This window comes from Sceloporus occidentalis, unplaced genomic scaffold (genome assembly GCF_023333645.1).
Source record: "Sceloporus occidentalis isolate IW3139 unplaced genomic scaffold, rSceOcc1.0.p SCAF_10, whole genome shotgun sequence".
Lineage (NCBI taxonomy): Eukaryota > Metazoa > Chordata > Lepidosauria > Squamata > Phrynosomatidae > Sceloporus > Sceloporus occidentalis.
In genome coordinates this window covers 39,406,540-39,417,551 of record NW_028316990.1, presented here as the reverse complement: position 1 = coordinate 39,417,551, position 11,012 = coordinate 39,406,540, and the positions used below count along the sequence as shown (strand labels likewise).

At 60.9% G+C, this 11,012-nt stretch overlaps 2 protein-coding genes across 2 annotated transcripts; both read right to left on the bottom strand.

Moving 5' to 3' along the window:
• Nucleotides 1-2,424: 2,424 nt before the first annotated feature.
• LOC149306591 (large ribosomal subunit protein bL28m-like) lies at nucleotides 2,425-4,647 on the bottom strand. Its single transcript, XM_089540103.1, has 5 exons — nucleotides 4,283-4,647; nucleotides 4,034-4,186; nucleotides 3,810-3,944; nucleotides 3,221-3,307; nucleotides 2,425-2,753 (listed from the first exon to the last, which is right to left on the bottom strand). The coding sequence occupies exons 1-5, from the start codon at nucleotides 4,595-4,597 to the stop codon at nucleotides 2,658-2,660; spliced, it is 786 nt and encodes a 261-aa protein (XP_089396229.1). The 5' UTR covers nucleotides 4,598-4,647; the 3' UTR covers nucleotides 2,425-2,657.
• A 570-nt stretch (nucleotides 4,648-5,217) lies between these two features.
• On the bottom strand, nucleotides 5,218-11,003 carry PGAP6 (post-GPI attachment to proteins 6). The gene is made up of 13 exons (XM_089540098.1): nucleotides 10,848-11,003; nucleotides 10,473-10,650; nucleotides 10,133-10,340; nucleotides 9,870-10,003; nucleotides 9,514-9,773; nucleotides 9,020-9,342; nucleotides 8,829-8,922; nucleotides 8,535-8,658; nucleotides 8,183-8,319; nucleotides 7,257-7,435; nucleotides 6,677-6,823; nucleotides 6,047-6,163; nucleotides 5,218-5,809 (listed from the first exon to the last, which is right to left on the bottom strand). Exons 1-13 carry the CDS (start codon nucleotides 10,996-10,998, stop codon nucleotides 5,513-5,515), a joined length of 2,349 nt encoding a protein of 782 aa, XP_089396224.1. The 5' UTR covers nucleotides 10,999-11,003; the 3' UTR covers nucleotides 5,218-5,512.
• Nucleotides 11,004-11,012: the final 9 nt, after the last annotated feature.

Genomic DNA, 11,012 nt, shown 5'->3' with positions numbered 1-11,012 from the left:
TGGGGGTCTAGAAGGGGGAACCGGGGTGTGGCGCTGCCCGAGGGAAAGGCCTCACCTGCTTCTTGAGTGGCTCTGCCCTCTTGCTGGGTCTTTTGCTGCCCACCATGATGACAGCCACCCAGAGCGCTTTCCGGCACCCCGGGAGCCCCGTCCTTTCTCATGGCAGCTGGCCTGGTGACCTAGAAGGTGGCAAGTGCTCAGTTTGTGCTGCGGCAGCCTGGGATCCTCCACCGGATTGGCTGAGGCCCAGACCAAGCGATGGCCCTTCAAATCCTATGGTAGCTATGGCAACTAGCCCTTGTAGCCACCATCAATTTACTTATAATGGATGGATAAACAGTTGGGATGGGGCCACTTTCATCATCCCACACGGAACAATTTCCCTGTTTTGGGGTGAGGTGGCAGGGGTGGGAGGAAGAAGGAGGCAGTGGCAGGGAGGACCCTGGTGCCTCCCCTTCCCCATCTGGCTGGCTAGCCAGGCACATTCTGCTCCCAGCCGCTGCGGCCGAAGCTGGGCACAATGGGTGCTTTGGTCACGGGGTGCCTCTGCGTGCGCACCAGGAATGCTCGGCCTCCCTCCCTCCCGTGTCCCCCACCCATCCACCCACCTGAACGGCAGGGAAACACAGGTGAGGAGGAACATTTGGGGCAGGCGGAAGAGGCTCATGGCTCCACTGCCTTTTGCCTTTCACAGAGAAGTAATGCAGGCTTTGCTGTCCCTTCCCACAATGCCAATGGGCAAGTCTGCCATTCTCTGACAAAGTGCGGAACAGCAACAGCACAGAAAGAGTCCATTTTCCTCTCCCCAAAACAGCCGGCAGGAGATAGAACAACAAACCACCCCACAAGGGCCTGTGCTAAAATGGCCATTAGCAGCCCCCTCCTCATCCCCTGCATACCACTGCCTTCCCAGGAAGGGCATGGCCACACTAGGGGCTCCACTCAAAGCCCTGGCAGGCAAACACCTACCAGGACCAAACCTTGTGACCTGAAGAACTGTTTGGCAAAGAAAGGAGTCATAAGTGCCTTCCCAGCCCTGCTGTCAAAGGACACCGTCTATCCCAAGTGACAGCCCAACCAACCATTTGGAAAAGGATAACAGTTCTGGCCAAGCGCCCCCCCCCCCCAACTCCAAGACACCACAGTTGGGATCACAAATGCAGCAGAGGCACAAGTAGGGTGGATCTTGTAGGCCAAGAGACCCTCAACAGAGAAGAAGGGAGGGATGAGGCCTCCACTGTAGAAGACACAGCCGCTCCTCACAGGAGCCAGGCACGCTTGACCATTCCCCTTGCTGCGCCTCCACCTCAAAGAGGTCAGCGTCACAACAAAGCAAGCACACAAGCTAATCCAGGGACCCCAGCACCTTTCCCTAGAAGAAATACTTGAATGATAAGTCTTCTAAAAGCTTACAGCAGGGATTACTCTACAGCAGAGGACAGGCAACTACCAGAGATAAAGAAGAACCTATTGCTTCCTACAAGACTAAAACAAAAGAGCTTCTCAACAAAACTTATGAGCAAAAGGTTCCCAGCAAAGGCCAGCTTTCCTTTGTTGAGGGTTCAACATGTAAGATATTTGCTGCATGGTAATTCTGTCACGGTCGCTACCAAAATGACTTTAAAAACGAGGTGGCTATTGGCCATGAAAGGCAGCCTAGATCGACTGCAACATAAAGGCGAATATATCTGTATGCATGAGCCACTAAATGGGCCTTGCTTTCCTCAGACACTTGGTAGATCCTACAAGAGGAGGGCTAAGATTAAAATGACAAAGGAACCACAGTTGGACATGTGCTACTTGCATAGGCATATGTTCTGTGGTGGCCAGAGAGAGGCCTGGCCTGAACCAAAAACCAACTTCCTGCTCACAGCATCACACACCTGCAGCCAGTCTGCCTCCGTCTGACCCAGCAAGGCAGTCCTGCTGGCACAGAGGTCTGCTTGTTACTGTTACTTCCATCCAAATGTAAACCTGCTAAGTCTGGCTGCTCAATTCCCTGAGTGATGGGCATGCTTCCAAGTTGCTTTGTCCTTGCTGGTCTCCACCTGCAGCTCCTGGAAAGATGGGCAACCTGCTGTCTTCTCCCTAACAGCACCATTCTCCAGCTCACACTAACATCCAACTAGTTATCACCAATGGACTGGCTGCTGTACATCTGCCCTGAGAAGAAGCAGCCTGGCCCATCTCCGATTCTGTTGCAAGTTCTTGTTTTGAGCTGAAAGACATCCCCCAAGAAACGGGACGCTCTGCGACTTCAGGAGGCTAAGAGGCCACCGGTTGCACCTCAGGATACTCCAGGGCCAATGGGGTGAAAAATGGCTTCAGCCACTGGACTAACGTGCAAGGGATCAAGACAGAATGGCCACAAGGCCCGCCTTACCTCAGCTGCTATGTGCAAGGAAATACCAGTAAGCCACAAGATGAGAGCATGCTCCTCTTTATTGGGGCTGTTCAACTGGAAGCTGAGAATGCTGTTCAGGACAGCTGGTTCCTCTCCAAGTCCAAGTAGTGAGCAGGACCCTTTGGGAGGACACAGCGGGCACCCATCACAAGCCTCAAGCGGCCATGGCAGATGGGAAGAGAACTGGATCCACCCCACTCCAAGGCAAACCCAAAGCTATGAACAGTTCACTACACTCAAGTCAGCAGGGCTCTTAGGGCTTCTGGCCTTCAGCAGGTTCTGAAAGCCTCTGTTCTTGAAGCTGTTGCACCAGTTCTTCTGCATAGACTTTGAAGAGGGGAATGGGATCCTGAGGCACATGAGAGACAGAAAAACAAAATCGGAAGAGCACTAGTTACACAAAGCATTGCAGAAGCCCTTGGGGGAAAAGAGTGCCATATCAGAGAACAAACAGAATTCAGGGAAGGGCCTGGCCCTCCCAGCCTAACCAAGATGCCACGCAATGGACTTAACAACTGGGGCCAAATTCCAGCTGCAGAGCCCACATCCCAGCATCGAACCCTCCTCTGTAATAGAGACTCCCTGCAAGGGATGGTTGACCCAGAAGCCAGGGCTTGATGGGACTAGTCTGTGTGGTGCCTTCAAGTCAGCTGCCAACTCAGGGTGACATTATGGATCCCACAGGATTTTCTTAGGCAAGGTTCACTCAGGGATGGTTCTGCCAGTTCCTGTCTGGCCCCCAACCTAGACTACCATAGGGACACGTGAACCACCTCCCCACACGCAGACACACCAAGAGCCCAAACCTAGGCCTACCTTCTTTTCCAGGAGCCGCTGCTTCTCTACAGCTTCTTCCAAACTCAGCCCAACCCACTCCGCTTCTTCCTCTGGGATAACAAACTCCTGCCGGCACAAAGCAGATCTAGGTTAAAGGTAGAGGCAGGAAGGACTGGCCCCGCAAGGGCCAGTGGCTTGGCCTGCTGTGTCCCAATGGCTGCCACTGGCTCTCAAGGTTCCCCAAAGGAGTTGCGCTCAGGGCCTCCTGCAGCCATGTGCCCCTTGCCTTCCCTAGGCATCCTTTGGATCGATCTTCCCGAAGGGGAGCGGCAGTGAGGAGTAAGCTGCTCCAGTGACACAGAGGCCTTCAAAGCCTGTTGGTTACGAACAGCTAGAAGCCCCATTTGGGAGAGGCGCAATGTGGCCCAAGGCAGGAGCAGCCGGGTGTCCCTTCAGCGCGCTCTGCGTCATCTGCCTGGTTCTGCCTCCGGCTGAAGGCTTCCCACGAATGAGAGTAAGGCCCCGGAGCGCATGCAAGGCTGGGAGAGCGAGCGCCTGGAGTGGCACCTGCTATGGGCCCTCCTGCGGCCGGCCGCCTGCCTGCTTTGCCCCAGAGGCGCCTGCCCACCTGGTACTTGGCGTAGACGGCCTCCCTCCTGGCGGGGTCCTGCGGGTGGAGGGCGGGGTCCCGGCGGGCCAAGCGCAGGAGCAGCGTGCGCTTCAGGTCCATGCCCAGCTTGGAGCAGAGCTGGGCCGGCGGCGTCTGCGGAGGAGGGAGAGGCAGGCTCAGGCCGAGAGGGAGGGAGGGAGGGAGGGCAGGGCGGCCGGAGGGAGGGAGGGCAGGGCGGCTACCTTCAGGATGTAGGCGTCGAAGCCGAAGGCGGCGTCGATCTGGTCCAGGGTCCGCATGGTGACCGTCACCGTCAGCTTCCGGTCCAGGATCTCGCTGTAGAGCTGGCGGTAGAAGAGCTGCGGCCGCCACGTCTTCCTCACCCGGGCAGACAGCTGCAGGAGCCGAGGAAGGAAGGAAGGAGGGAGGGAGGGAGGTCAGCCCTGGACCCGGACCCGCCGCCGCCGCCTCCCGCGCCCCCCGCCGCCCACCTTGTCGCCGTTGGCGTAGCGGAAGCCCGAGACCCAGCCCTCGCCGCCCCACAGGCCCTCCTGGCTCTCCGGGGGCCGGAACACCGGCACCGGCACGTCCTGCTGCCGCCGCTCGCGACGCCCGGAGGCCGGGTTCCGCGCGAACTGGGCCTCGCCGCAGGGCCGCCAGTGCACCGCCGCCTCCGCCCGGCCCTCGGCCGCCTCCGCCTCCTTCAGCGCCCGCAGGAAGTGCCCCGGCAGCCGCGACAGCAGCCCCCCGCGCAGCCGCCGCGCCTCCCACAGCCGCGGAGGCACCGAGTGCAGCGGCGGCGCCATGGCGGACTGGCTGCAGGGCTGGCCGGGCAGCCAGCGACCCGGAAGCCGACGCGGATTGGCCGGACCCGGCCGTGGGCGGGGCCAGCCTCCCCGTCGCCATGGCAGCGCCCGAGGCGGCTTCCGCTTCCGGGAGGAGCCCGGCCTCCCTCCTTCCGGCCCTGAGCTCCCTCCTTCCCTCCTTCCGCCGCCAAAGAGAAGCCGAAGACGAGACGCAGCGAGGACGAAACGGTTTAATGGAATAAAGGCGCATTAAACGAACCACGGAGACGTTTCTGAAATGAAGGCCAGACCCAGCGCCAGCTCTTCCTGAGGTCTTCGGCTGGAGAAGCAGCCCTTCCGCAGCCAGACAGCCAGCGCCCCAGGCGGCAGGCAGAGCGGGCTGGAGCTCTCGGCTGCGCTCCCGCGGGGCTCCCGGGAAAGACTGGAGGCATCTGGGCAGAGGCCCCAAAGGGCAAGCGCGAAGTCCTTTCCGTCCGGTCGCGAGGCCCAAAGGCCGAGTGGCAGCTGGCCCCACTTTTGCTGGAGGCTCAATGGGAGCCTGCTGGAGGCTCAATGGGAGCCGGCCTCTGCTGCCCGGAGGCTGAACGGCCAGCCTCCCCGGGAGGGTTCTCTGCAGGCTGGCGAAGGCTGCTTCCTGGGCAGAGGCTGCAGGGCCCTTCCTCCAGGGCCAGGCTCCAGCCAGGCGCTCCTGCCCTCCTCCTGCCAGGGTTCATCTCCCGCCGGCCGCCTGCTCCTCCTTGCTGGGTGTTCATGCTCTCCTCGCCCTGGGGCCCAACAAGGCCAGGCTCACAAGCGCAGCCCTTCTTCCCATGCCTCCGGGAACAGCTCCTCCCGCACCAGGGAGCCTTCTGTGGGCCCCTTTGGGCCAAGCCAAGGAGAGGGCGCAGGAGCCCCGGGGGCCTCTGGAGGCGGCCCTCAGGTCACCGTGTAGAGCTCCTCCCGGTCGTTTTTGCATATCTGGTAGCGGCAGAGGAGCTTGCGGGACCAGGCCCAGGGCTCCTGGTGCTTGTCTCCTGGCGGGAGCAGGAAGACCAGGCTGCTGGCCACCAGCATGTGCCAAAGGCTGTGCGTGTAGTAGTAGTTCTCCGTGGTCTCCATGAAGGCGTACACCACGATGGCCACCACGGCCAACCCAGTCCCAGGCAGCAGGAAGAAGGCCCACCGCTTCCAGGAGGGCGGGTAGCAATGGCGCCGGGTGACGCAGCGGGAAACCTGCAAGAAGAAAGTGGCGCTGGAGCTGCTGCCAGGAGGAGGAGCAGCCGTTGGCCTCCACTTTGTCCGGCCAAGAACACCGCCAAGGACGCTCAGGGCTTCGCCCCTTTCCCCGGGGGGAGGCCTAGTGCCCACCACGCTCTACGGTCGGCGTTACAAGCACATTCTCCAAAACTGACAAAACCCTCACTGCAGGCAAGGAAGCCGATTGGGCAAAGAGAGGTGCCAGCCACTTACCCAGGCGACAGTCATGAGAGTGAGGGCAACAAGGAAGGGCCCCATCGTGTTCCAGACCCCTCTGCGATCCAGGTGCAGAGACATCGCAATGAACAGGGTCCCCAGCACACAGAGGACCTGCAGAGGACAAGGCGAGGCAGGAGGAGTCAGAGCTGCCCTCAGGGGTCTGGGGTAGCAGTGGTCAGCCTTGGCTTTCCCTGGGGCAGAGGCTCAGGCTGCACAGCGTAAAGGCAGATCGCCCAGCTCTGGACCAATCCCCCTCACTTCCTCAGTCAAGCAAGCTAGTACCCGCCCCATTCCTCGCTTGCTCTGGGATACTGACAAGTGCTGCTGGAATCTTTTTAGCCAGCCCGTTAGAAGCAGACTGATCTTCCCATTCTACAGACAAAGCATGGCAGTTGGGGCACAGTAGCCCTTGCCCAAGGTTATCCTGCAAGAACTGGCCAGGTCTTCCTGGCCCAAGTATGGCTCTTTCAGTCCACATGGCAAGAGTGGAAAGAAAATCTAGTCAGGATCTGGCTGGTGTCACTGAGACTTTGCAGCCTCTTGCTCAGGCAAAGCTCTGCACATACAAAAGCATGCTTCCTACCTACCCAACATCCCACCAACTCCTTGGTTCCCCAAACGTACATATTTCAGGATCGTTTTGATTTGAGCCATGCACAGAATGGTCACCCAAAAGGAGACAACGGAGCCCAGGAAGTCACAGTACTGCACAGTGTCGTAGTCCATGATGCAGAGGACCACAACACCAGGCTGGTCACAGGCATGGTAGAACTGCCACCAGAGACAGGGAGAGAAAGAGACTGGTCAAAACGCAAACCCAACCTCAGGGATCCAAGCCAGCAAACTCCTTGCCCAACCAGGAAAGCCATCAGCCTTTCTGCACCTTGAAGTGCCTGCCACCTCTCCCTCTCCCCAGAAGATGACCTGGGCCACAGGGAAACAGTGACCCCAACGCAGAAGCTCAGGAGGCTTGCAAGGCTCCCACCCCTGGAATGGAAGCAGCCACCCAAAGGTCCCCAGAGCCAGAACCAAGAAGCCCCCTTTTCCACAGCTGTAGAAAACCTGCCCTCATTTCTGCTCCCACTGCCAGAAACTATAGGAGCGGCTGGACAATGGAGCAAGAGGGGGCAGCTTGCCTGCCAGGCATCTCAAAGGAGGAGCTGCAAAGCCCTCATCCCACCCAGGTGGAGAAGGCAGGACCTACTGCAGAGAAGAACATGGTGAAGGTGTAGACAGAGGCCTCAACCAGGTAGTAGCGATACAGGGCAACCACAATGGCAGGCAAGAAAAAGAGGTTACTGAGCGTCAGCAAGAGAGTGGCCAGCGTCTGGGCGCCAAGAGTCTGGGCTTTGGTTCCATCTGTGCAGCTCCAGCCGCTCCAACCTGCCAGATGGGAAGGAAGGGAGGGGAAGGGGTTGCCAGTCAGAAGTGCCAACAAGCGAACCAACCCTACCAAAGGGGCTGCACAGTCAGACCAGATGGAACAGGAAGCACCTCAACCCCAGCCTGGCGTGGTTTCTACAGTGCTTCTGGAGACCAGCAGGCCCCAGTGCTGGGGCAGCTCCAGAAGCACCAGAAGGTCATGCCCACCATCCTTGCTCCCCCTCAGGGTTGTCTGCCTGAGGGACAAGCAATGGCAGTTCTTAAAGAATGTGGCCACCTGCATGTCCCCTTAAGGGCCCAATTCGTAGTTCTGGCATCTAAACAGCTGAGGACCCAAAGTACCTCACCTCTTCCCTGACAGCAATGTCCCCTCCCCCAGTTGCATCTGGATGCATCCTGGTTGCATCTCCCCCAGCCTTTCCCCAGCTGCCCCTTTGAGCAAGAGGCAAGCATATTTAGGGGTTCAGCACCTAGGACGTCTTTGCCTGCTACAGACCCTCATCTGTCACTTTATCAGCAGTCTGATACTTACTAACTGTGCTGTACTACCAACATAACTGGTTCTAATTTTTGCCATGCACAGCCTTGAAATCTGGGGGTCTGGGAGTGGGCTTGAGATGGAGCACTCCTCAAAGGACCAAAAGTGGACAAAGAAGGGCAAGGGGAGCCATTCCTGGGGAAGTTGCTGGAGGCCTAAGGGAGAGGTGGAGGCCCATCCTGTCCCAAACACCCCAGAGGGGCTCTCACCAGCCTTGCAGTTGCAACCGGCGTAGAGGTAGCCATGGCGTCTCATGAGGCTGCACTGCCCATATGTCCCACAGTCATTGAAGCAGGGGCTGAGGTAGGCGAGGACGGCCACCTGGGCTTTGGCTTTGTGGCATTCCCTGGGAAAAGAGAGAGAGAAAGGGGATGAAAGCAGGCCTGGCAGGGGCCATCTCCAGGAAAGTGGGTGGAAGCTGGGAGGAGGGATGGGGAACCAAGTCCGCCAGGAGGGCAAAGGCTTCACCAGCACAAGAGAAGACTACCAGTGCCCTCCTCCCTGGTTCCCCCCCTCCGGGCCCAGCACTTGTGGTGTGTGGCAAGAGGGCACAGGACTCACCCCGCAGATCTGGGGCAAACAAGCTGGAGGGAAAGAAACCAGTTGCTAGACTCTGGGTAGGGGACCACAAGGGAAGCCTCCATGGAAGACATGGTCACGTTCAGCTGGTAGCCTTGGGAGAATGCTGTGAGGCAAGGAAGGAGTGGGGAGAAAGAGGCAGCCATGAAGTTCCCCACAGCTGTCCAGGGCTTCCAGCTGCAGAGTGTTGCCTTTTTGGCCCACCTGGCTCCCAGGGGCACACCCAGGACCTCCAACAGCTTCTCTCCCGCTGGCAGAAGTGCCTCTGACACTTACCTGTCCCACATCCCCCTGTGGCATTTGGGGACAGGACTGGGGAGGCAGCACTCAAGCAGGCCCGGACAGTGCCATTCCCGATGCCCAGGGAGGTCTGCAATGACAAAAGCACCCAGGTCCTGAATCCTATCCCCACAAGCAAGGCGATTCCCGAAAGGACCCCGAGAGCACTAGGCCAGGCCCTGGCTCACCTTGTTCAGCACCAGGTTCAGCACCAGGGTCCCTCCACTATCCATGCCTGAATTGAGGTTCAGCAGGAGCAGAGAGGGAGGCTCGGCCTGGACGGGCACGTTGGCATCACCAAGGACCCGGAAGCGCACAGACACCACGTCCAGGTCCTCCCGGATGACTGACTGACCCCGCAGGCATGAGCTGCCTGAGGCAGAAGGATCATGGACACCCGCACTGGCAGGCAGCATAGCACTGGGGTCACCTCCCAACTCTGAGGCCTCCTGGCTCCGGTTCAGGCTCTGGAAGAAACTCAGGAAGGAGCCCGGCCCCCCTGGCCTGCAGGCTGCGAAGGAAGGGCGACACCACCAGCACCACCTCGGTTAGCCTGTGCCCCAGAACAAAAGCCTGCAAGCACAAGCCCCCCACCGCTGAGATCTCCCCGGCCCCCAGAATGCCCCTCTGGGCCTGGCCCCCCACATGTCGCTCAGGCCCTCCCCTGGCCCTCACCAGGCACCTGTGAAGGAGGCGGTCATCTGAAAGGAAAGGCTGGCACCGGAGCCACTGAGGCTCTCCACGGAGACCAGAAGCCACTTCTCCCAGGGGGGTGAGGCGAGGAGGCGGCTGCAGGCGCCTGGGCAGTCGAGCACCTTCTGGAAGGAGTGGGGCAGCGTGGTGGGGCCCAGTGTCACCCGCAGGGCACAGGCGGCAGAAGTATTCACGGTGCAGCCCCCCAGCTCAAAGCGCAGCGTGGCGCTGTACGCGGGGACAAAGACCCTGGGCAAAGAAAGAGGGTCTAGCAAGGCTTCTGGGGCCGGGGGGAGACCCCTGGCACACACCTCCCATCTGCTTTCTGCCCCCCACCAGACTCACTTGACGTGGAGCAGCTGCGTTGGCCAGGCAATGGTTTGAAGTAGGGGGACGCCGGGCTCGAGGACCGGCATGTCCACCATGCGCAGCACAAACATGTCCGGCTGGAAGACGTAGGAGCATGGCGTGGAGATGCCCTGCAGCGGAGGCAGAGGGTCCGTCAGCGCTGGGGAGCCGGCCTCTGAGGGTCTGGCCCAGGCGGCCCCTTGCCAGCCCAGGGGCCCCACAAGAGGGGAAGAAGGCCGCCCTGCCCAGGCCCCGCTCACCTGCACCTCGATCTTCCCGCTGGGCTCCGGCAGGTGGGCCGCCAGGAACCAGTCGCCCGCCGCGGGGCTGGTGAGGTTGAGGAAGGTGCTGTTCTGGAGGGCGGAGGCCAGGGTCAGCGTCAGGTTGTAGGAGAGGCGCAGGCTCATGTTGGCGGGGAAGTGGGTGCCCAGCGGGTTGATGACCGGCGGGGCTCCGTGGCGGATGTGGCTGAAGGGGGCAAGGGAGAGGTTGGGGGTGGCCCAGAGAGGGAGGGGCTCTGGCCTCCAGGGCCTGGAAGGGAGCCAGGGGCAGGGCAGGGCCAAGGGGCCGGAGCCTTGCCCCGAGACAGAGGCCACTTACACCGAGACCTGAGCGGGGCCGCAGGCGGGGCTCCTTCCGCGGGAGACCTGCAGGAGCCATCGGAGCAGGACCGTGTCCTCCGGGACGCGGAAGCGGAAGACTTTGGCGTTGCCATACCAGCTGAAGGAGGAGAGCCTCTGGGAGCCCTGCGAGAAATACTCCGAGACCAAGCCCTGGTCTGGAGCGGAGGAGGAGCGAGAGGGCGGCGGGGGTCAGCGGGGGACTCGGGCCCAGGGCGGCCCAGCCGGGGCCGGACCCCTGGCAGGGAGGGGTTCCGCTGGCCCCCGCCGGCCCCCAGCGGGGAAGGGAGGCCTCTCTGTGCCTCGGGAGGGGGCCAAGCCTGGCGCTGCCCTTCTCCCTCCTTCAGGGACCGACCTGAGAGCCAGGGCTCTGCCGGGGGAGCCTCCCGCCGCCTCCGCTGTCCATGTCCACCGCCCTCCGCGCCGGAGCCCCTCTGCTCCCCCGGCTGCGCGGCCCCGGCGGAGCCCGCCAGGAGGAGGAGGAGGAGGAGCGGGGCCCGGGCCATGGCTTCTCGGCCGC